General features: G+C 44.4%; 1 protein-coding gene across 3 annotated transcripts in view; it reads left to right on the forward strand.

Annotated features, from left to right (window-relative positions):
* The first annotated feature begins 12,918 nt into the window (after window positions 1-12,918).
* The window catches only part of LOC139548233 (solute carrier family 25 member 36-A-like), a 32,566-nt gene continuing 19,461 nt past the window's right edge, over window positions 12,919-26,023 (forward strand). The window contains exons 1-3 of one of the 3 annotated variants that reach the window (XM_071357773.1): window positions 13,516-13,548; window positions 13,781-13,878; window positions 25,043-25,207. In XM_071357773.1, coding sequence (XP_071213874.1) covers window positions 13,838-13,878; window positions 25,043-25,207 — 206 coding nt within the window. In that variant the 5' untranslated portion in view covers window positions 13,516-13,548; window positions 13,781-13,837. Of the gene's footprint in view, window positions 13,046-13,511; window positions 13,879-25,042; window positions 25,208-26,023 lie in introns of those variants that run through there. The other 2 variants (XM_071357774.1, XM_071357772.1) reach the window with 2 other exon arrangements.

The following is a 26,023-nucleotide window of genomic DNA, read 5'->3' on the forward strand; positions in this document are numbered from 1 at the left end:
ATCATTTTGACTTCTGAAACAAACTGGTCATCCCTGCCAAGTTGTGTCTGACACTAGATCAATACAAGCACATGACTTTATGTCACAAAGGCTATTAGACTGACTGTTGGTGACAATACTGTAGATTGCTATTTTACATCCAGATGCATCTGTTTTATCATTGAGTGAGGAGTTAAGCGTATATTTACTCTATCCAGTACTGTAATGGCATTTAACAGTGAATTGCTTTATTTGAACAACTTCTCCCTCAACGTCAGTAAGACCAAGGAGCTGATCGTGGACTACAGGAAATAGGGAGGCAAGCACGCCCCCATCCACATCGACAGGGCTGTAGTGGAGCGGGTGAAGAGCTTCAAGTGATCCACACACACCCACACAGTTGCGAAGAGGGCACGACAGCTCCTCTTCCCCCTCAGAAGGCTGAGAAGAATTGGCATGGGCACTCAGATCCTCAAAAAGTTATACAGCTGCACCATTGAGAGCATCTTGACTGGCTGCATCACCGCTTGGTATGGCAACTGCACCGCGCTCAACCGCTAAGCGCTACAGAGGGTGGTGCGAACAGTCCAGCACATCACTAGGGCCGAGCTCCCTGTCAGGACATCTATATCATTTAGGTGCGGCAAGTAGCCTAGTGGTTAGAGTGTTGGGCCAGTAACCAAAAGGTTGCTGGATTGAATCCCTGAGCTGATAAGGTAAAAATCTGTTGTTTGTCCCCTGAACAAGGCAGTTAACCCACTGTTCCCCGGTAGGCCATCATTGTAAATAAGAATTTGTTCTTAACTGACTTGCCTAGTTAAATAAAGGTTCAATAAAAAATTATATCAGGTGGTGTCAGAGGAAGGCCCAAAAATGGCAGAAGCCATAGATTCCTTTTTAGACCAAGAGCCCTAAGAGAACTACTACACTGTACCCACATCCACACACTGGTTACAGTGTATTCCCAAAACACTGGGGAAGATCATGGGATATCGTAGTGAGTCTTGGCAGAAAGACTAGGAAGCTGTAATCTTATTCTGATGATGGGAACAAATTCTCAAGCTCTCCCTTTGGCTCTATGCCAGTTTTGGAACTGTATTACAAGTCCAGAGGATGTGTGATGTTCACACACAGCATAAGAAAGTCAGGATACACCTCCCTATCTCGCTAAGCCTACAGGGAAAGGATTATTACATTCTATTGAGAGCCAGGTCTGCCTTCTGCAGTCTTTCTCAATAGCAAGGCTATGCTCACTGAGTCTGTACATCATCAAATATTTCCTTCATTTTGGGTCAGTCACAGTGGTTAGGTATTCTGCCACTGTGTACCCTCTGTTTAGGGCCAAATAGCATTCTAGTTTGCTTTGTTTTTTGGTAAATTCTTTCTAATGTGTCAAGTTATTATCTTTTTGTTTTCTCATGATTTGGCTGTGTCTAATTGTGTTGCTGTCCTGGGGCTCCGTGGGGTCTGTTTGTGTTTGTGAACAGAGACCCAGGAAAAGGCTAGTAATGTCATCTGGGAGATCAGGCAATAGGTTGATAACATGAAATCCGATAGGCTAAAGTACAGGCAGGGAATAGGCATCGTTAGTAAGGCATAAATCACGAAAAACCAACGCTCCAAATAGAAGTGTGTCACAAAACAAACAATACCTCACAATGATGGGGTGCAAAGAACTGAACTAAATACTGTGTGACAATGACATACAGGTGTGTGAACAGGTGATCAGAATTCAGGTGATTGGGATCTGGAGAGTGAGCTGCGTTCAGGGGATCTATGTGTTTGAGAGTATGAGCTGGAAAGTGGCCTGGAAAGTGAGCTGCGTTCAGTGGATCTACGGGTTTTTAGAGTGTGAGTTGGAAGCAGACGTTACAGGGGTTTTACGTTGTACACGGAGGATATTTTAGCAGAATTCTGCATGCAGAGTCACAATTTGGTGTTTGTCCCATTTTGTGAATTATTGATTGGTGAGCAGACCCCAGACCTCACAACCATAAATGGCAATGGGTTCTATAACTCAGTTATAGAATCTAAGTATTTTTAGCCAGATCCTAATTGGTATGTCAAATTTTATGTTCCTCTCGATAGCATAGAAGGTCTCTCTCTCTCTCTCTCTCTCTCTCTCTCTCTGAAAGCAGTCAGTCAGTAAGGTGATTAGCATAGAGCACCATAAGGCACATGATCTGGCCTTGTGTTATAAAACCAAGTGGCGTATTCATTTCATTCTCTAGCTCAAATGAGAACATTGCATTTTCTCCTTAATGCCAGGATGGCTCAAGTCACCTCCCAGATACAGTTAACTTCCGCACGCACACACAAACAAACAAATAGAGGCTAAATCAATTTTAGCATGCTATACCAACGTTGTGGTCACCAATGTCCCAATTCATCCTACACATGCATAAGTTGCATGCTACCAGCATATACTTATTCCCAAAGCCCACGTTGTGTTTGTTTTATGTGCAAAATATCCTAGTTGGTTACATAACAGAGTTCCATGAGGGAGATCAATATTATTGTGTGTTTGTGTGAATGACACTCCCTCTGAGCTGAACTCTTGGTAAATGATGCCAAGGTTGTCCTTTTTTCTCACTGGCCACTACAACAAGGACCTTTTCAAGGTAGCCATGTTGTTTTGGTTGGTAGTAGTGCATCTGAAATGTTTACATAGGACCACACAGTCAGACTTACTTTCCAACCACTAACTTCAAGAATGCGGTAAGAAGGATATTACATTGCAAAACACTGACATGCATAACATTTCACTTTAGTGATCTTTCTCCTTACTCAAGAAGTTCTCTTTGCTTTCACCTACCTCTAAATCATAGGCATCACAAGCCTGATACATACTCATTCTAAATAAGAACTACCCTGCATTTCAACTTCAATGTTCATGTCAGTTACGCACTTACAAAGAATAGGAGTTGCAGCAGTTCAGGGACATGGATGTGTACAAACAGACCAGCTATGCCCTCCATTAGGCAATCAACGAGGCAAAACAACAATACATGGACAAAGTGGAGTCGTAATTCAACGTATGTGGCAGGGACTCCAGACAATCACGGATTATAAAGGGAAAGCCAGCCATGTCGCGGACACCAACGCCTCACTCCAGACAAGTTAAACACCTTCTTCGCCCGCTTCAAGGAAAACACTGAGGCGCTGACACGGGCCACCGACGCTCGCGGGGACTGCGAGCTCTTGTTCTCTGTGGCTGACGTGCGTAAGACATTTAACGTTCGCAAGGCTGCCGCCCAGACGGCATCCCAAGACGCATCCTCAAAGCATGTGCAGACCGGCTGGCTGGAGTGTTTATGTACATATTCAATCTCTACCTATTAAAGTCTGTTGTCCCCACATGTTTCAAGATGTCCACCATTGTTCCTGTACCCGAAAAAGCGAAGGTAACTTAACTAAATGACTATCGCCCAGTAGCACTCACTTCTGTCATCATGAAGTGCTTTGAGAGGCTAGTTAAAGATCAGTTAAGGACCTCTACCATGTACAACCCCAAATCCGTAAACACGGGCACCCTAATAGATATCATCATCCTGACTAACCTGCCCTCCAAATATACCTCTGCTGTATTCAACCAGGATCTTGGGCGATCACTGCTTCATTGCCTGCGTCCGTAATGAGTCTGCCGTCAAACGACTACCCCTCATCACTGTCAAACGCTCCCTAAAACACTTCAGCGAGCAGGCCTTTCTAATCGACCTGGCCCGGGTATCCTGGAAGGATCTTGACCTCATTACGTCAGTAGAGGATGCCTGGTTATTCTTTAAAAGTGCTTTCCTCACCATCTTAAATAAGCATGCCCCATTCAATTAAAAGAAAAACTGGAACAAATATAGCCCTTGGTTCACTCCAGACCTGACTGCCCTTGACCAGCACAAAAACATCCTGTGGCATACTGCATTAGCATCGAATAGCCCCCGCGATATGCAACTTTTCAGGAAAGATAGGAACCAATATACACAGGCAGTTAGGAAAACAAAGGCTAGCTTTTTCAAACAGAAATTTGCATCTTGGAGCACAAACTCCAAAAAGTTCTTGGACACTGTAAAGTCCATGGAGAATAAGATCACCTGCTCCCAGCTGCCCACTGCACTGAGGCTAGGAAACACTGTCACCACCGATAAATCCACGAAAATCTAGAATTTCAATAAGCATTTTTCTACGGCTGGCCATGCTTTCCACCTGGCTACCCCTACCCCGGTCAACAGCCCTGCACCCCCCACAGCAACTTGCCCAAGCTCTCCCCCTCATTTCCCTTTCACCCAAATCCAGATAGCTGATGTTCTAAAAGAGCTGCAAAATCTGGACCCCTACAAATCAGCCTGGCTAGACAATCTGGACCCTCTTTCTAAAATGATCTGCCGCAATTGTTGCAACCCCTATTACGAGCCTGTTCAACCTCTCTTTCGTATCGTCTGAGATCCCCAAAGATTTGAAAGCTTCCGCGGTCATCCCCCTCTTCAAAGGGGGAAGACACCCTAGACCCAAACTGTTACAGACCTATATCTATCCTACCCTTCCTTTCTAAGGTCTTCGAAAGTTAACAAACAGATCACCGACCATTTTGAATCCCACCAAACCTTCTCCGCTATGCAATCTGGTTTCCGAGCTGGTCATGGGTGCACCTCAGCCAACATCAAGGTCCTAAACGATATCATAACCACCATCGATAAAAGACAATACTGTGCAGCCTTATTCATCGACCTGGCCAAGGCTTTCGACTCTGTCAATCACCACATTCTTATTGGCAGACTCGATAGCCTTGGTTTCTCAAATGATTGCCTCGCCTGGTTTACCAACTACTTCTCTGACAGAGTTCAGTGTGTCAAATTGGAGGGCCTGTTGTCCGGACCTCTGGCAGTCTCTATGGGGGTGCCACAGGGTTCAATTCTCGGACCGACTCTCTTCTCTGTATACATCAATGATGTCGCTCTTGCTGCTGGTGATTCTCTGATCCACCTCTACGCAGACGACACCATTCTGTATAACTCTGGCCCTTCTTTGGACACTGTGTTAACTAACCTCCAGATGAGCTTCAATGCCATACAACTCTCCTTCCGTGGCCTTCAACTGCTCTTAAATGCAAGTAAAACTAAATGCATGATATTCAATCAATCACTGCCCGCACCTGCCCGCCTGTCCAGCATCACTACTCTGGACGGCTCTGACTTAGAATATGTGGACAACTACAAATACCTAGGTGTCTGGTTAGACTGTAAACTCTCCTTCCAGACTCACATTAAGCATCTCCAATCCAAAATTAAATCTAGAATCGGCTTCCTATTCCGCAACAAAGTATCCTTCACTCATGCTGCCAAACATACCCTCGTAAAACTGACTATCCTAACGATCCTTGACTTCGGCGATGTCATTTACAAAATAGCCTCCAACACTCTACTCAGCAAACTGGATGCAGTCTATCACAGTGCCATCCGTTTTGTCACCAAAGCCCCATATACTACCCACTACTGCGACCTGTATGCTCTTGTTGGCTGGCCCTCACTTCATATTTGTCGCCAAACCCACTGGCTCCAGGTCATCTATAAGTCTTTGCTAGGTAAAGCCCTGCCTTATCTCAGCTCACTGGTCACCCACAAAACCAATTCCTCTTTTGGCCGCCTTTCCTTCCAGTTCTCTGCTGCCAATGACTGGAACGAATTGCAAAAATCACTGAAGCTGGAGACTCATATCTCCCTTACTAACTTTAAGCACCAGCTGTCAGAGCAGCTCACAGATCATTGCACCTGTACTGAGCCCATCTGTAAATAGCCCATCCAGCTACCTCATCCCCATATTGTTCTTTTGTTTTTTTTGCTCCTTTGCACCCCAGTATCTCTACTTGCCAATTCATCTTCTGCACATCTATCACTCCAGTGTTTAATTGCTATATTGTAATTACTTTGCCACTACGGCTTATTTATTGCCTTACCTCCCTAATCTTACCTCATTTGCACACAGTGTATATAGACTTTTCAATTGTGTTATTGACTGTACATTTGTTTATTCCATGTGTAACTCTGTGTTGTTGTTTGTGTCGCACTGCTTTGCTGTATCTTGGCCAGTTTGAAGTTGTAAATGAGAACTTGTTCTCAACTGGCCTACCTGGTTAAATAAAGGTGAAATATATATATTTTTAAACGGACACCCTAGACCCACTTCAATTTGTATACCGCCCCAACAGATCCACGGATGACGCATTCGCCATCACACTGCACACTGCCCTATCCCATCTGGACATGACGAATACCGTCGACTACAGCTCAGGGTTCTGAACCCTGCCTTGTGCAACTGGGTCCTTGACTTCCTGATGGGCCAACCCCCGGTGATGAAGATAGGCAACAACACCTCCGCCGTGCTGATCATCAACATGGGGGCTCCACAAGGGTGCTTGCTCAAGCCCTTCCTGTAGTACCTGTTCACCCATGACTGCGTGGCCTCGCACGTCTCCAACTCAATCATCAAGTTTGCTGACGACACCACAGTAGTAGGCCTGATTACCAACAATGACGAGAGAGCCTACAGGGAGGCGGTAAGGGCCCTGGCAGAGTGTTGCCAGGAAAATAACCTCTACCTCAACATCATCAAAAAAAGGAGTTGATCATGGACTTCAGGAGATAGCAGAGAGAGCACGCCCCCATCCACATTGACGGGGCCGCAGTGGAGAGGGTGAAAAGCTCCAAGTTCTTCGGCGTGCACATCACTGGTAACCTGAAATGGTCCATTCACATAGACAGTGTGGTCAAAAAGGCACAACAGCGCCTCTTCAACCTCAGAAGGCTGAAGAAATTTGGCTTGGCCCCTAAGACCCTCACAAACTTCTACAGATGCACCATTGAGAGCATCCTGTTGGGCTGTATCGCCGCCTGGTACAGCAATTGCACCGTCCATAACCACAGGGCTCTCCAGAGGGTGGTGCAGACAGCCCAACGCATCACTGGGGGAACACTGCCTGTCCTCCAGGACATCAATAGCACACGGTGTCACAGTACCCTGCCCTGAACTTAGTCACTGTTATTAGCTGGCTACCATCCGGTACTCTACCCTGCACCTTAGAGACTGCTGCCCTATGTACATGGTCATTGAACACTAGTCACCTTAATAATGTTAACATATTGTTTTACCTACTTCATATGTATATACTTTAGATGCCATTATAAGACACATCATTATATATAATCACTAAGTTGACTGTCACTCCCAAACAGAAGACAACTGCATTGGTACCAAGTTATTTTTTAAATGTATCAACTGAAATATCCCTGGAACACCTAACTTTACAAGACACACACTACCCATTTGGACAACAGCAGAAATGACTAATTCCAATGGTACATCATGAGTAAGATCTTGGAGTAAGATCTTTCAGATACAAAGGCCAACTAACTGGAATAATTTACCTATAGGAATCAGGGCATTAAAATCACACAGTGTTTGTAAATATGTATGTACAGTATGAATACACTGAATATCCAAAACATTAGGAACGGCTTCCTAATATTTGGTTGCACTCCCTTTTGCCCTCAGAAAAACCTCAATTGTCAGGGCATGGACTCTACAAGGTGTTGAAAGGATTCCACAGGGATACTGGCCCATGGTGACTCCAATGCGTCCCATAGTTGTGTCAAGTTGGCAAAATGTCCTTTGGGAAAGGACCTTTCTTGATACACAAGGGAAACTGTTGAGCATGAAAAACCCAGCAGTGTTGCAGTTCTTGGCACAAACCAGTGCTCCTAGCACCTACTACCACATCCCGTTCAAAGGCACTTACCACTTTGTTTTGCCCATTCACCCTCTGAATGGCACACATACACAATCCATGCCTCAATTGTCTCAAGGCTTAAAAATCCTTCTTTACCCGATCTCCTCCCCTTCATCTAAACTGATAAGTGGATATAACAAGTGACATCAATAAGGGATCATAGCTTTCACCTCGATTTACCTGGTCAGTCTATGTCATGGAAAGAGCAGGTGTTCTTAATGTTTTGTATACTCGGTGTATATTGTCACGCCTGCTCCCGCTCCCCCTCCCTGGCACTCGAGGGCGCCAGGCGGCACTTCATTACGCACACCTGTCACCATCATTACACTCATCTGCGCAATACTGGACTCACCTGGACTCCATTACTTTGTTGATTGCCCCTCTATATCTGTCTGCTCCTCTGTTTGTTCCCCGTGTCAGCATCGAGGTCGTTATGTTTTCCATGTCCAGACGCTGTCCTTGTTTGTTTCTTGTCGGGTTTTATTACATTTTCACTCCCTGTACTTGCTTCTCGTCTCCCAGCGTCTGTCCTTGCAGAATGCTGACACCACAATGTGAAGCATCAGGGAGTTTTTTGTTTTTGCTGGTGATGTCGGGTCTGGATGCCGCTGCCGGAGGAACCGGGAGTGCCTCAGCTGGCTCGTTGGGCTTCCAGACCTTAGCTGGCTCGAGAGGCTTCCTTGCTTCGGTTGGCTCGGCACGCTCCCATCCCACGTAATGCCTCAGCCGTCTCGTTGGGCTCCCACGCCTCAGCCAGCTCATCAGGCTTCCACGCCTCAGCCCGCTCGTTGTGCTCCCACACCTCAGCAGGCTCATCAGGCTCCCATCCCACATCACGCCTCAGCCGGCCTGTTGGGCTTCCACGCCTCAGCCGGCCTGTTGGGCTTCCACGCCTCAGCCGGCATGTTGGGCTCCACGCCTCAGCCAGCCCGTCAGGTGGGAGGCACCCCTGGAATGGGGGGGGTGGGGGGGTGGAGGAGGGGCGGGAATAGGGTCCAGTATGCAGCTTGAAGGTTTAAAGGCCATGATTATTTTCATCAATTTGTCAAGAGATATACTACTAAAAAACTTGAGTGTCTACCTTGATCCTAGGTCCTGGCAGAGTTGTGCAGACTCAGGACAACATTTTACATTACATTACATTTTAGTCATTTAGCAGACGCTCTTATCCAGAGCGACTTACAGTAGAGTGCATACATTTTTTATTACATTTTACATACTGAGACAAGGATATCCCTACCGGCCAAACCCTCCCTAACCCGGACGACGCTATGCCAATTGTGCGTCGCCCCACGGACCTCCCGGTTGCGGCCGGCTGCGACAGAGCCTGGGCGTGAACCCAGAGACTCTGGTGGCGCAGCTAGCACTGCGATGCAGTGCTCTAGACCACTGCGCCACCCGGGAGGGCAACTGCTCTTTGGAGGAATACGCAGATTTAAAGAGGAGTCCGTAATTTGCTTTCTAATGATCATGATCTTTTCCTCAAAGAAGTTAATGAATTTATCACTGCTGAAGTGAAAGCCATCCTCTCTTGGGGAATGCTGCTTTTTAGTTAGCTTTGCGACAGTATGAATTTTTTGGGGCGATTGTTCTTATTTTCCTCAATTAAGTTGGAAAAATAGGAGCAGCAGTGAGGGCTCTTCGATACTGCACAGTACTGTCTTTCCAAGCTAGTCGGAAGACTTCCAGTTTGGTGTAGCGCCATTTCCGTTCCAATTTTCTGGAAGCTTGCTTCAGAGCTTGGGTATTTTCTGTATACCAGGGAGCTAGTTTCTTATGACAAATATTTTTTGTTTTTAGGGGTGCGACTGCATCTAGGGTATTGCGGAAGGTTAAATTGAGTTCCTCAGTTAGGTGGTTAACTGATTTTTGTACTCTGACGTCCTTGAGTAGGCGGAGGAAGTCTGGAAGAGCATCTAGAAATCTTTGGGTTGTCTGAGAATTTATAGCACAACTTTTGATGATCCTCGGTTGGGGTCTGAGCAGATTATTTGTTGCAATTGCAAACGTAATAAAATGGTGGTCCGATAGTCCAGGATTATGAGGAAAAACATTAAGATCTACAACATTTATTCCACAGGACAAAACTAGGTCCAGAGTATGACTGTGGCAGTGAGTAGGTCCGGAAACATGTTGGACAAAACCCACTGAGTCAATGATGGCTCCGAAAGCCTTTTGGACTGGGTCTGTGGACTTTTCCATGTGAATATTAAAGTCACCAAAAATTTGAATATTATCTGCCATGACTTCAAGGTCCGATAGGAATTCAGGGAACTCAGTGAGGAACACTGTATACGGCCCATGAGGCCTGTAAACAGTAGCTATAAAAAGTGATTGAGTAGGCTGCATAGATTTCATGACTAGAAGCTCAAAAGACAAAAACGTCTTTTTAAATTTTTTTATTGAAATTTGCTATCGTAAATGTTAGCAACACCTCCGCCTTTGCGGGATGTGCAGGGGATATGTTCACTAGTGTAACCAGAAGGTGAGGCCTCATTTAACACAGTAAATTCATCAGGCTTAAGCCATGTTTCAGTCAGGCCAATCACATCAAGATTATGATCAGTGATTAGTTCATTGACTATAACTGCCTTGAAGTGAGGGATCTAACATTAAGTAGCCCTATTTTGAGATGTAAGGTATCACAATCTCTTTCAATAATGGCAGGAATGGAGGTCTTTATTCCAGTGAGATTGCTAAGGAGAACACCGCCATGTTTAGTTTTGCCTAACCTAGGTCGAGGCACAGACACGGTCTTAATGGGGATAGCTGAGCTGACTACACTGACTGTGCTAGTGGCAGACTCCACTAAGCTGGCAGGCTGGCTAACAGCCTGCTGCCTGGCCTGCACCCTATATCATTGTGGAGCTAGGGGAGTTAGATCCCTGTCTATGTTTGTAGATAAGATGAGAGCACCCCTCCAGCTAGGATGGAGTCCGTCACTCCTCAACAGGCCAGGCTTGGTCCTGTTTGTGGGTGAGTCCCAGAAAGAGTGCCAATTATCTACAAATTCTATCTTTTGGGAGGGGCAGAAAACAGTTTTCAACCAGCGATTGAGTTGTGAGACTATGCTGTAGAGCTCATCACTCCCCCTAACTGGGAGGGGGCCAACATCAATTACTCGATGCCGACACATCTTTCTAGCTGATTTACACGCTGAAGCTATGTTGCGCTTGGTGACCTCTGACTGTTTCATCCTAACATCGTTGGTGCCGACGTGGATAACAATATCCCTATTCTCGCCAGTTTTAGCTTTAGCCAGCACCATCTTCAAATTAGCCTTAACGTCGGTAGCCCTGCCCCCTGGTAAACAGTGTATGATCGCTGGATGGTTCGTTTTAAGTCTAATACTGCGGGTAATTGAGTCGCCAATGACCAGGGTTTTCAATTTGTCAGAGCTAATGGTGGGAGGCTTCGGCGTAACGTTCAAAGGCACTTACCACTTTGTTTTGCCCATTCAGACCCCGTAACGGGAGGAGTAGAGAACAGAGAAGGATCGGCCTCTGACTCGCTGCTTAATGGGGAGAACCGGTTGAAAGTTTTTGTCGGCTGAATGAGCGACACCGGTTGAGCATTCCTACAGCATTTCCTTCCAGAAGCCATGAGAAAATTGTCCGGCTGCGGGGACTGTGCGAGGGGATTTATACTACTAGCTGTACTTACTGGTGGCACAGACGCTGTTTCATCCTTTCCTACACTTAAATTGCCCTTGCCTAACGATTGCGTCTGAAGCTGGGCTTGCAGCACAGCTATCGCCATAAGGCGAACGTTCTCCTGTATATTGTGAGTATAGCGACTGCAATTAGAAGGCATCATGTTAATGTTACTATTTAGCTTCGGCTGGTGGAGGTCCTGACGAACCACGTCCCGATAAAGCGTCCGGAGTGAAAAAGATGAATGAAAATAGTCGAGCGAGGGAAAAACTAAAAATATAAACGGTAGTTAAAAAGTAAAAACAGTAAAGTTGCCAGGTAGCAAAGTAACGTAAACTCACTCACTTTTGTACATCGCCTTGGTCCGTACAATTGACCTTATTTTTGCGCCCCAAAAAACGTAATACTTCCAGATCGACTGTAATATCAATACCAATGTAAAGCACAATTTCTCCCCTTTCCAACTAAATTAATGACGAGACATTCATGATGCCCATCTCTGCATAATTCAACAAGACAATGAGCTCCATCGGGTCTTTTTAAAAATGGTGGGTGGGGAGCGAAGGCTACGAAGTGATCTTGAAAGAGGGAAATATGTTGTGTGAAGAAAACAGTTTTTTCACCCGATTTGTCCAACTAATCAACTTTAAAATGTAAATAAAACGTAAAGAGTTTATGTAATGTCTCATCACATACCTGTTTGAAGGTTTGTGTCGAATTTGAAGAGGCGTTTAGGGCTGCGCTAACGTTAGCCTCACAAGTGAACTGCAGCTGTTCCGGCTTTTGAGTGTCATGATGGCTCGCAGCAATGACTCGCAAAAAAATGCAATTGGCACCCTAGTCATGAAATATTAGTTTAATATTAGCAATAATTATATTAATTTAGACAAAAATAATGACGTTTTCTTACAAGTGTATATGGTTAAGCATGATTTTAATCTGCGAGAGAAGGGCTACCCCTGGTGGAAAGAGGCTGTACGGGCACAAAATGAGTTGCAAATGCGCGCTGTACGTAGTGACACGTCACGATGTAACGTACAGCATCAGAGGGGTTCGTTTTTTAATCTTTTCTCCAATACTGTTAGCCCATCACCATGTCAATCAACGCTGAATCGAAACGTAGTTTCACACCCCGGATTTTGATGCCAACACAGTCCCATTCGTTTTCATTGCAGCCTCGTTTGAATGCCGCGGTTACGCACATTTGTACGGAATGGGGTGAGTTTACGTTAAGGTTAGCAACAAAACGCACAGCAGCACATAAACAAGTCTACAAGTTGTGACCGGAAAGGGCGCAGTGGTCTAGGGCACTGCATCACAGCGCTAGCGGTGCCACCAGAGACTCTGGTTTCGCGCCCAGTCTCTGTCGCGTCGTCCGCGTTAGGGAGGGTTTGGCCGGTAGGGATATCCTTGTCTCATCGCGCACCAACGACTCCTGTGGCGGGCGGGCGCAGTGCAGGCAAACCAAGGTCGCCAGGTGCACGGTGTTTCTTCCGACACATTGGTGCGGCTGGCTTCCGGGTTGGATGCGCGCTGTGTTAAGCAGTGCGGCTTGGTTGGGTTGTGTTTCGGAGGACGCATGGCTTTCGACCTTTGATCCTCCCGAGCCCGTACGGGAGTTGTAGTGATGAGACAGGTTAGTAACTACTAACAATTGGATACCACGAAATTGGGGAGAAAAAGGGGGTAAAAAGAAAATTGTGACCGGAAATTAACACCATCAAATACATATTTATTCCAGACTCTGACATTACTCGTTCGGATATTTCTTATCATTACAATATCTTTATTTCAATGTTTTGGATTTCTGTGTATTGTTTTGTATGTTAGGTATGCTGCACTTTTGGAACTAGAAACATAAGCATTTCGCTGCACCTGCGATAACATCTGCAAAATACTTCGTGACCAATAAAAATGTTATTCGATTTGATTTAAGCTTGCTGTATCACTAGCTTGCAAAGCTTCCATTCAAAGTCTGATCACGTGAAAAGGTAGTTACGGGGCGGGATTTAATGACGTACATCTACACATCCGCCAATCACAGCCTTTGTTTTGCGACTTCCCTTTCGATGAAAACCATTCTGTCATGTCGCTGTAACGTTCAGTGTGGCACGGCTTGACGGCGAGGAATGTGTCGGGGTATAAGTATATCACAACGATTTTCATTTATTCACTAGAAAAATAGTATCCCTGTTAACACAGAAGAGACGCAAAGTTACTGTCGAGACCGCGAGGTTTTTAATCGGGGGAAGGCAACTATTAGCTTGGGAAGCTAACGTTACATATACTCGTTTTTGCTAGCAACTGACCTCCACCACAACACGGTGCATTGGACTAGTGATCAATAAGTTACAAATTCCTTTGTCGTCAGCCCTCCTACCAACCCAAAGTGGTGCCCTGCGTACGGGTCCTGTGAATATGAGACAGAATGAGTCAGAGAGATACCCTGGTTCATCTGTTTGCTGGAGGGTGAGTATCATGAATAATCGCTTGCTAGTAATACAGTCCTCTGTAACAGTATCTAACATAATGGAATAGAATATGAAGCTAGCTAGCAATGAAGCTAGCTAGCAAACGATACAATTCAAATATGTCTAGTTAGCTAGTTATCTATTAGTTGCTGTTAGTCTGGACTCCTTCCTGATGATGTGCCTTTAACAGATGTTTTGCTAGCTTGCTAACTAGCTAATATTAGCTAGCTAAATTCAATGTCATAACTGACCCTGTCTGGTTTTGGTAGGACCATTTATTTTGCGGCGTTATGTATAAGTTTTATTGTATACGAGTTTTTCTATTGCTATTCTCTAAATACTAACTTGATATATTGTCCGACTATTAGCCATAACCCACGCTGATACACTCGTTTTAGCACGTGCGCTCGGATGCCATTGTTTTGACCTTATTTCACATTCTAACGTCAGCTAATCTTAACGTTGCCTGTCATCCCTTACTCTCAAATTATTTAGCTACTCGTGCAACTAATGCACCATTAACGCTCAAAAGAGGACGTCTAATATTGTGGTAAGCTGTAAACAATCCGGTTTCTCTCACTGAGGTGTAAGTATTGTATCTCATAGTGGCATCTGATCAAGATGCGGCGACTAAGGTCGTACCATGGCCAGCTAGCTATACATTACCTGAACTGCCGCAGCCGATGGGGAACTCTTCTCCAATTAAACATATACAGCCCAAGGTTGTAATCGTAAATAGTCATGATGCCCACACTGTCAGTGTCACATTGAAGCGAGCAATGACTGATGGTATGAGGACTAGACCAAGATGTGCTCATAAGGAGCCTAACGTTACCATTACACCTTAAGGTCCAAGGTATATGTTATTTTCAGAGGTAGACTTGCTTTGGCAGCCAAAACAACCAAATACTCCACCTAAACGTAAATTGATTCTAAATTGCCATACGGTTCTAAAAACTTAAATCCCTCTACTTTCATATCACATCAAAATAATTCCACAAATGCAAAATACACACTTACTTGTTCACTGTTTTAACCGGCTTTATCACAGTTGCAGCCAAAAGTATTTTTCAGTGACAACACATTTCTGGCAGCCTTCTTCTGTTACACCCAGGTGTTTGGAGCATGCGAATTAGCACAGGTGGTCCTTCTGTCTTCCGTAAAGCCACGCTGTAACATGGAGATATGGTAGTGTGGGAACACAAACCCTATAAAGGTATCAATTCAACCTTTTGTTTTTAGAAAAGTATTTCTCTTTGATATGAAAGATAAGATCCTTATGCTTCTCAAACTGTACCACAAGCGATGCGTGTTATTGTTCAGACCAAGCCCCAGGGCTCTTAACAAAATTTCCACATACAGAAGACCCCTCTTCCAATGACTCTTATGTGTAATGGAACTTGAACTTAGAGTCATAATCAAGGGCTAGGTGAGGATTTTATTTATAAATAACCGCAACATGCAAGGGCTGTAGAAAAAGAATATCCAGACTCTTACTATGCACATTCATATGGTCAATAGAGTGAAACAACAGATGAGATGCTTTCAAGATTATGTTGAAGATTTCAGGACTCACATTTCAGCTGGGTCGCTGTTGTGTGTGTGAAGGCGCATGTCAAGCTTGAGGCTGCAGGGCAAGAAGCATTCCTGCATGTGTTACTCACAGACTCATGGAAAAAGGACAAGATGGATCAATACAGAGCAAGAGCGCTCCTTAATTCTTGTAAACAAAGGCACATGGCCAATTATTTTTATTTTTATTTAATCGTTTTTTGTTTTCACGATATAACAATGGAATTGAATTACATTTATCACTGAACAATAAATTGGCAGACATTAATATACAGTACCAGTCAAAAGCCTGGACTCACCTACCCACTCATTTGAATGGTGTGTCCAAATCCCCGACCGGCACCACACACACAATAAAAACGAGGAAACTCTCTTATAATTTTTCGCCCCCTCATGCATAACTATTATAACAAAAGGAAAAACGAAATAAACAAAACAAAAATCCCTGCCCCTACCAGTCATCTCTGTATGTCTGTAGTCTATCAGGCCTTTACACATTGTTTTCTCTTTCTATCGCTGAGAGAAAATGTCCCCAGATATCAATAAAATTATTGAGTTGACAATACATTTTATAAATCAATCTTTCATATGAAGCTGTTTCTGCCAAGTCTATGTACCATTCCTTATATGAGGGAGGGTCCTTCTCCCTCCAGTGTCTCAATGTGACTCTTTTGGTTGTGGTTAGAGTCCAGTAAATCCTATTGAACACTTTAAATTGAATCAGTTTGAACCAGGCATCTCTCATTCCTCCTCTCTAAAATTATCTCCAGGTCTTTTTCCCATACGGCCTTCAAGCCCTTACAAGTTCCATTAAAACCACCTATAAGGTGGCTATATATAAGCCCTGCGGTATTTGAGAATCCTTTGCAAATTTACATTTGAGGTCGGAAGTTTACATGCACCTAAGCCAAATACATTTAAACTCCGTTTTTCACAATTCCTGACATTTAATCCAAGTAAAAATGCCCTGTCTTAGGTCAGTTAGGAGGATCACCACTTTATTTTAAGAATGTGAAATGTCAGAATAATAGCAGAGAGAATGATTTATTTTAGCTTTTATTTCTTGCATCACATTCCCAGTGGGTCAGAAGTTTACATACACTCAATTAGTATTTGATAGCATTGCCTTTAAATTGTTTAACTTGGGTCAAATGTTTCGGGTAGCCTTCCACAAGCTTCCCACAATAAGTTGGGTGAATTTTGTCCCATTCCTCCTGACAGTGCTGGTGTAACTGAGTCAGGTTTGTTGGCCTCCTTGCTCGCACATACTTTTTCAGTTTTTCCACAGATGTTCTATAGGAGTGAGGTCAGGGCTTTGTGATGGCCACTCCAATACCTTGACTTTGTTGTCCTTAAGCCATTTTGACACAACTTTGGAAGTATGCTTGGGGTCATTGTCCATATGGAAGACCCATTTGCGACCAAGCTTTAACTTCCTGCCTGATGTCTTGAGATGTTGCTTCAATATATCCACATCATTTTCCTGCCTCATGATGCCATTTATTTTGTGAAGTGCACCAGTCCCTCCGGGCAGCAAACCACCCCCATAACATGATGCTGCCACTCCCATGCTTCACGGTTGGGATGGTGTTCTTTGTCTTGCAAGCCTCCCCATTTTTCCTCCAAACATAAGGAGGAAATTATGGCCATTATGGCCAAACAGTTCTATTTTTGTTTCATCAGACCAGAGAACATTTCTCCAAAAGGTACAATCTTTGTCCCCATGTGCGGTTGCAAACCGTAGTCTGGCTTTTTTATGGCGGTTTTGGAGCAGTGGCTGCTTCCTTGCTGAGCGGCTTTTCAGGTTATGTCGACATAGGACTCGTTTTAATGTGGATATAGATACTTTTGCAGCTGTTTCCTCCAGCATCTTCACAAGGTCCTTTGCTGCTGTTCTGGGATTGATTTGCACCTTTCGCACCAAAGTACATTCATCTCTAGGAGACAGAACACGTCTCCTTCCTGAGCGCTATGGCGGCTGTGTGGTCCCATGGTGTTTATACCTGCGTACTATTGTTTGTACAGGTGAACGTGGTACCTTCAGGCATTTGTAAATTGCTCCCAAGGATGAACCAGACTTGTGGAGGTCTGCAATTATTTTTCTGTGGTCTTGGCTGATTTCTTTTGATTTCCCCATGATGTCAAGCAAAGAGACACTGAGTTTGAAGGTAGGCCTTGAAATGCATCCACACGTACACCTCCAATTGACTCAATGATGTCAATTAGCCTATTAGAAGCTTCTAAAGCCATGACATCCATTTTCTGGAATTTTCCAAGCAGTTTAAAAGGCACAGTCAACTTAGTGTATGTGAACTTCCGACTTCAACTGTACATCTTAACACTTATATCAGAATGTACAGAGAATTTGTTGTTACTCTGGCCTACCTTGAACATACAATCTCAAAGTCTTGTTTCTGTTAATTATACTTACTTGGACCTTAGTTCTTCAAAAAAGTTAATGAGTTTTCATGATATGGACAACCGATGTTCTTTATCCCCTTTATATACAAATCTTTCCAGAAAACCATGTGTCCCCCATTTTTCAGTTTAGGGTTGTTCCATAACGAAGCAGAGGTGAATATTTCTCTCTTATGAATCTGACTCCATATATTTTTTGCTTCGGCTAATGGTTCTAATGCTATAATAAATAGGAGAGGCGAGAGACAGTCACCTTGTTTCGTGCCTCGTCCTACTGAAAATGGAGATGATCGTAGTCTATTAGTGACTACTATGGATTTGGGGTTGTACATACATTTAGTAATATTCTGAAAGCCCTGTCCAAATTAGAGGTCGACCGATTAATCGGAATGGCCGGTTTAATTAGGGCCGATTTCAAGTGTTCATAACAATCGGTAATCGGCATTTTTGGACACCAATTATGGCCGATTACATTGCACTCAACGAGGAGACTGCGTGGCAGGCTGACTACCTGTTATGCGAGTGCAGCAAGGAGCCACGGTAAGGTGCTAGCTAGCATTAAACTTATCTTATAAAAAACAATAAATCTTAACATAATCACTAGTTAACTACACATGGTTGATGATATTACTAGTTTATCTAGCTTGTCCTACGTTGCATATAATCGATGTGGTGCCTGTTAATTTATCATTGAAACATAGACTACTTCGCCAAACGGGTGATTTAACAAGCGCATTTGTGAAAAAGCACTGTCGCTGCACCAATGTGTACCTAACCATAAACATCAATGCCTTTCTTTAAAATCAATACACAAGTATATATTTTTAAACCTGCATATTTAGTTAATATTGCCTGCTAACATGAAATTCTTTTAACTAGGGAAATTGTGTCACTTCTCTTGCGTTCTGTGCAAGCAGAGTCAGGGTATATGCAGCAGTTTGGGCCGCCTGGCTCGTTGCGAACTGTGTGAAGACCATTTCTTCCTAACAAAGAACGTAATTCATTTTCCAGAATTGTACATAATTATGACATAACATTGAAGGTTGTGCAATGTAACAGCAATATTTAGACTTAGGGATGCCACCAGTTAGATAAAATACGGAACGGTTCCGCATTTCACTGAAGGAATAAACGTTTTGTTTTCGAAATGATAGTTTCTGGATTTGACCATATTAATGACCTAAGGCTCGTAATATAATTAAGTCTATGATTTGATAGAGCAGTCTGACTGAGCGGTGGTAGGCAGCAGCAGGCTCGTAAGCATTCATTCAAACAGCACTTTCCTGCATTTGCCAGCAGCTCTTCGCTGTGCTTCAAACATTGCACTGTCATAGTTGAAGTGTACCTATGATGAAAATTACAGGCCTCATCTTTTTAAGTGGGAGAACTTGCACAATTGGTGGCTGACTAAATACTTTTTTGCCCCACTGTATGTATGTATGTGTGTATATATATATATATAAAATCTGCCGATTTAATCGCTATCGGCTTTTTTTGGTCCTCCAATTATCGGTATCAGCGATGGAAAATCAGAATCGGTCAACCTCTAGTCCAAATCCAAATGTATTTATAGTATAATGCAGGTAGTCCCAGCCCACCCTATCAAAGGCTTTCTCTGCGTCTAAGGATAAGGCTGCCACTGAAGCATCCAAATCTTTTGCCTTCCAGATGACATGCAATAGGCGTTTTAAGATTGTCAGATGAAGTTCTGCCTTTCACAAATCCCACCTGGTCTGGATTTATGGTTTTCTTAATGATATGATTCACCCTCATAGCCAGATGTTTTGTAATCAATGTGTTAAATGTTTTCAATATTTCTTTGCTAAGGTGCTTTGCAAACCTTTTATAGAAATCACTGGGTATCCCAGGATGGGATGGGATACTGGCCAACAGTTTTCCTGCCTTCACCTGATTCTTACCATCTCTGCTTCAGCCTGAACAGGAAATATTCCGCTTTTTTACTGAATAAAGTATTCAGCTCCTATTTAGTTTTTGTCAGGTTTACCAGAGAAATGTTGTTAGGATTGGACCAATATTCCCTCTCCAGAGTTTTGAGCTCTGTTTCAAGTTGATACATTTTCTGTTAATCTAATTTCTTAATAGTAGCTGATTGTTGTATCATTACTCCACGTATGTATGCTTTAAAATCTTCCCAGGCATGTACCTGTTTCGCACATGTGCCTGTTTTGTAGTGTGTTCTGGCTCAAAGGAATTCACAAAACACCTTGTCATGTAAGAGGCTGGTGTTCATTCACCAACATTAACATTTTTCTCTTCTCCTATTCCAACAGTCAGATCAATGGGAGCATGAGCTGTCATAGTTATCGTGTCCACACTGCAAGCACCCACTTTATCTATGAGAGAGTGTGAGATCAGAAAATAGTCGATGCGTGAATAAACATTGTGCCTATTCTAAAATAATGAGTAATCACAAGTGGTTGGATTGATCAGTCTCCATATCATAAAGACCAGTATCCTCACAGTGTTTAAATTGCTTCTTGAGTTTTGGAGGTCCTGGTAACAGTTTTGGATTTATCAAAAAATGCACCAGGGGCCTGATTTATAATCCCGATTTATAATGTAAATATACTACTACCAAAACGTGACGTCTGTTAGAATATTTTAAATCGATGCTTAGAGAATCAAAGAAAGTGAACGACTGGTAGTGCACCCCATATAGAACACTAAACTTCCCATTGAACAAATGTCATAAACATATCCCAAACCCACAAGATACAGAAATCACCCTCCCCCTAAACCAGGCTTTCATCCGTGTGAAGTGTCCCGAGGTCTTCCCAGCACTGACGCTCCATCCAGAATAAGAACGTTTTACCAATGCCAAATATAGGCATGACCATATACATTTTGAAACGACAGCGATGACATGTCATAGAAAAAACATTGAACCTAACGACAGGCTGATCTTTATACTCAGAGAAGTTATTACCTTTCTCATGAACTGTCTAATTCCATAAGGCAGCAATGTAAGCAGAGAATAAACACCAAAGGGAGACTTGTATAGGTCATAATAATGATAAAATAAACGTACACTTTGGGTTGTGCCCATCATGCATGGCCCAAACACGCCTGTTGAAGCCTAGCTGTTGAAGCCTAGCTATAAGCCCAGCTATTGCTGTTATGATACGAGTGAAAACTTAAAAGAATAGATATGTTTATTCCTTCTATGACCGTAAAACAGAATGATGTGCTTGGACTATAATCCTGCGCAATCTAGTACTATAATGATATCAACTGTAAACCAGAAAGATACATTGTAGGCAACATTCACAGCATAAACACTCCGTGAGACTGCTTACAACATAGGAAGTTCTATCAGCTTAGGGAAAAATGGTAGTCCATCCCTGATGAACCACCCCCATGTGGATTTTCCATAGCCTACCACACTAGTCAGATTATTCAGCCTCATTGACGTCCGCAACACCCTTCTTTGGGTCTGTAAGAACGACGTAGTGATCCTCTCACAGTAACCCAGAACACGGCAGGGTATTGCAAGGAGTATTTTAGTCTCCTTTTCATGCACATACGTCTTACCTCCGTGAACGCATTTCTCTTGTCTTTGGAAAAGTCAGGGAAAAACTCCACCTTTGTCCCTTTGCAGCGAAAAGTCCTGAGTTATTTTGCTTTGAGCTGGAACTTCTCCCTGTTGGTGTATGGTAAAAATTTCACCAGGATAGGCCGGGGGTTACGTGGGGCTGGTCCGGGGCGTGGTGTCGTCAGTGTCCGATGTGTTCTCTCAATGGTCATGTTGTTAAAATCCTCCTGTGTGTCCTCAAATAGATTACGTAAAATGTCTTTCACACAATCCACCGAATTTGTGGATTTCGGGAACACCTCTGTTCCGAAGTGTATTTTTCCGACTTTCTCAGATTTTCCTGGTGTTGAAGTCATTCTTCCAGTTTTTCGTGCACAGTCTCCATTTTTTCAACAGTGTGGTTTAGGTGTGTGTTCTTGTCCTCCAATGTTGATATCCTTTCTTCGGCGTTTAACTTGGTTGTCGAGAGTGTCCGCTGTATATTTCATTTCAGCCAAATCTTCACCCACTTTCGCAATTTTCTCTGAGATTTTTGTTGCCAGAAGTCCATGGCCAATTCCAGCTGAGACAACCAATTGTGAAATATGTCAGGGAGGGTTGGAAGACCCCTACTGTATGAGGGTGACTTGACACCAATACATCAAATGTATTTATATAGCCCTTCTTACATCAGCTGACATCTCAAAGTGCTGTACAGAAACCCTGCCTAAAACCCGAAACAGCAAGCAATGCAGGTGTAGAACCACAGCAGCTAGGAAAAACTCCCTTGAAAGGCCAAAACCTAGGAAGAAACCTAGAGAGGAACCAGGCTATGAGGGGTGGCTGTGCCGGGTGGAGATTATAACAGAACATGGCCAAGATGTTCATAAATGACCAGCATGGTCAAATAATAGTAATCACAGTGGTTGTCGAGGGTGCAACAGGTCAGCACGGCCAGGTGGACTGGGGACAGCAAGGAGTCATCATGCCAAGTAGTCTTGAGGCATGGTCCTAGGGCTCAGCTCCTCAGAGAGAGGGAAAGAGTTAGAGAGAGCATACTTAAATTCACACAGGACACCGGATAAGACAGGAGAAGTACTCCAGATATAACAGACTGACCCTAGCCCCCCCGACACATAAACTACTGCAGCATAAATACTGGAGGCTGAGACAGGAGGGGTCAGGAGACACTGTGGCCCCATCCGATGATACCCCCAGACAGGGCCAAACAGGCAAGATATAACCCCACCCACTTGCCAAAGCACAGCCCCCACACCACTATATGAGTGAACCATTCTGGAAGGAATAGAGGTAATTGTTAGTTTGATGGGCAGTAGCCTAATCAACAGGGCTGGGTTTTTCTGCTTCCTAGCCGACTAAACTAAACTCCACAATTTCCAATGGAGTTGATCTGTGACTAGTGTGGGCAGACTGGAGTTCCGACTTTGCATTAACAGATTTCAACACCCAAAGAATAGCCTGCATTTACACAGGACAATGTCCTCCTGTGTAAATGCAGGCTATTCTTTGGGTGCTGAAATCTGTAGTTTTTAATAAAAATGTACTGTTATGTGATGTCGGGAACTCCAGTCAGCCCACACTAGCCACTGCTCAACTCCATCGTAAATGGTTGAGTTTAGTCGGCTAGCCCCTTCCTTGTAACTGTCATGCGGGTCGCCATAACATTCGGTTGCGTCTCAAGCCTTTTATTGTTTCCTATCTTTTTATTGACATCATAATATAAACACAAGTTTGTTTCATTACACATGGCAGACATATTGTGAAAAAGGCCTAGACATGTTCTCCTTTCAAAATAACATCAGTAGCTTGACATAGGACTATTGGAAGAGAGAGTTTAGCACCGCACCCTCCCATTGTTTACCTTTGCTAATGTCCTCCACGGTTCTCATGCTCTGTCGCATGTGTAGACATGCGCAGTCCACATGTGCCAGGCGTGCATGTTTAGCAGGTGGGCTTCCCTCTGTCTTTTTACTTTGGCCATCTCCCTCAATAGAAGTATGGATTAATGATCAACCACCATATCTGTAATTTACTGGGGCTTGGCTGAAAAGATTCCCTCATATCTTTTTTAAAATGATTTTTAAAATATTTTATGATACAACACAGGCTAGGTTATGAACACGTACTTTCTACTTGCCATATTGCCCCCAAAGGACTCGTAGAATGTAGGCTTTTTCTTTCAAATCATCCCACTTCCATTGCGGTCAAAACCATGATGTATTCATGAGTTCATATAAAGAAGCTTAGACTCGCAGTCATAGACATTTGTGGATGTCTGATAGTATTTCTGGTATTTGTGTGCTTTTGGAAAGCATTAGGTCAAATTAGGTGTGTGAAAGGTACTTGCACAAAGTGTTTGTTATTGCAATGATTCATTCCAGACGAGAACAGTTTTTTCCACAGACGGGGCACTACTGTGCTGACTCTCCAAAGCCAAGTCCCCACACTGCTCCACAAGCCTCTCCTAGTCCCCACACTGCTCCACAAGCCTCTCCTAGTCCCCACACTGCTCCACAAGCCTCTCCTACTCCCCACACTGCTCCACAAGCCTCTCCTAGTCCCCACACTGCTCCACAAGCCTCTCCTAGTCCCCACACTGCTCCACAAGCCTCTCCTAGTCCCCACACTGCTCCACAAGCCTCTCCTAGTCCCCACACTGCTCCACAAGCCTCTCCTAGTCCCCACACTGCTCCACAAGCCTCTCCTAGTCCCCACACTGCTCCACAAGCCTCTCCTAGTCCCCACACTGCTCCACAAGCCTCTCCTAGTCCCCACACTGCCCCACAAGCCTCTCCTAGTCCCCACACTGCTCCACAAGCCTCTCCTAGTCCCCACACTGCTCCACAAGCCTCTCCTAGTCCCCACACTGCTCCACAAGCCTCTCCTAGTCCCCACACTGCTCCACAAGCCTCTCCTAGTCCCCACACTGCTCCACAAGCCTCTCCTAGTCCCCACACTGCTCCACAAGCCTCTCCTAGTCCCCACACTGCCCCACAAGCCTCTCCTAGTCCCCACACTGCCCCACAAGCCTCTCCTAGTCCCCACACTGCTCCACAAGCCTCTCCTAGTCTCCACACTGCTCCACAAGCCTCTCCTAGTCTCCACACTGCCCCACAAACCTATCCTAGTCTCCACACTGCCCCACAAGCCTCTCCTAGTCCCCACACTGCCCCACAAGCCTCTCCTAGTCCCCACACTGCTCCACAAGCCTCTCCTAGTCCCCACACTGCTCCACAAGCCTCTCCTAGTCCCCACACTGCTCCACAAGACTCTCCGAGTCCCCACACTGCCCCACAAGCCTCTCCGAGTCCCCACACTGCCCCACAAGCCTCTCCGAGTCCCCACACTGCCCCACAAGCCTCTCCGAGTCCCCACACTGCCCCACAAGCCTCTCCGAGTCCCCACACTGCCCCACAAGCCTCTCCGAGTCCCCACACTGCCCCACAAGCCTCTCCGAGTCCCCACACTGCCCCACAAGCCTCTCCGAGTCCCCACACTGCTCCACAGCCAGTTTGTCTGCTGCTTTTCTCGAGCAGCTGAGTGATATGTGCTGCCACCTCAGAAAATCCCTCTGTTTTCTTCCCCACTTTGTTCTCTCTCTCCCCCTCTCCTCCTCTAGGTGTGGGGGAACGGTAGGAGCCATCCTGACCTGTCCCCTGGAGGTGGTGAAGACCAGACTACAGTCATCCCACATCACACTCTACGTGTCTGAGGTGCAGCTCAGTACCGTCAATGGGCCCAGCGTAGCACGCATGTCCCCTCCAGGACCTTTACACTGCCTCAAGTGGGTATTATATTCAGCCTGCACAACTTGATTTACTAGCATTGTCATTAGAGCTGGGTGATATGATGATTTATATCGTGGGACGATATAGAAAAACGTCTTATCGTTTCATATTATGCTCTGTTTATTTCGTTGTGTCCCAAATCAAACACTTTACGGCAATATTTTTCGTCAATTGGACGATGCTTTGCGTTCTTCCACACTGAAATTTGCAACTCGAACTAACATGGAGAGTGAACGTGACACGGAGCTCGTACCTAAAAGAGGGGCTACTTCGTTTGCATGGACGTGGTTTGGGTATGAGTCTGACACGGACCAGAAAACTGTCCTCTGCAGAATCTGCCGCAGGCCGGTCCCGACAACAGGCTCAAACACCACTAACCTCTTTTACCACCTAAGCAAGAATTACGTGAAACAGTACGGAGCGTGTCTATTGATGAGATCCCAAAAAGTACAGTCGAGTGCTCAAAACAAACCCCCGACTCAGACGTTCCAAGAGGCTTTTGCCCGCGGCACACCATATGGCAAAGAATCATGAAGATGGAAGGAGATAACAGCTGCTGTTACAACTTACATCTGCAAGACATGGCCCCAATTTCGTGAGTTGGCGCATACAGTTTCGTGAGTTGGCGCATACACTCGACCCAAGGTACCAAATGCAAATTGATATGTGACAAGTATTAATGCCAAAATGACATGCAAAACAGACAAGCCCCCAAAAATATATATTTTAGGCATATATTTATTTTCTTTGCAAGTTTAGTTGAGGTGTTTTCTATTTACCTTTTTAGATTTTATACATTAATATTTTATATT

The sequence above is a fragment of the Salvelinus alpinus genome, chromosome 21 (assembly GCF_045679555.1).
Source record: "Salvelinus alpinus chromosome 21, SLU_Salpinus.1, whole genome shotgun sequence".
NCBI lineage: Eukaryota > Metazoa > Chordata > Actinopteri > Salmoniformes > Salmonidae > Salvelinus > Salvelinus alpinus.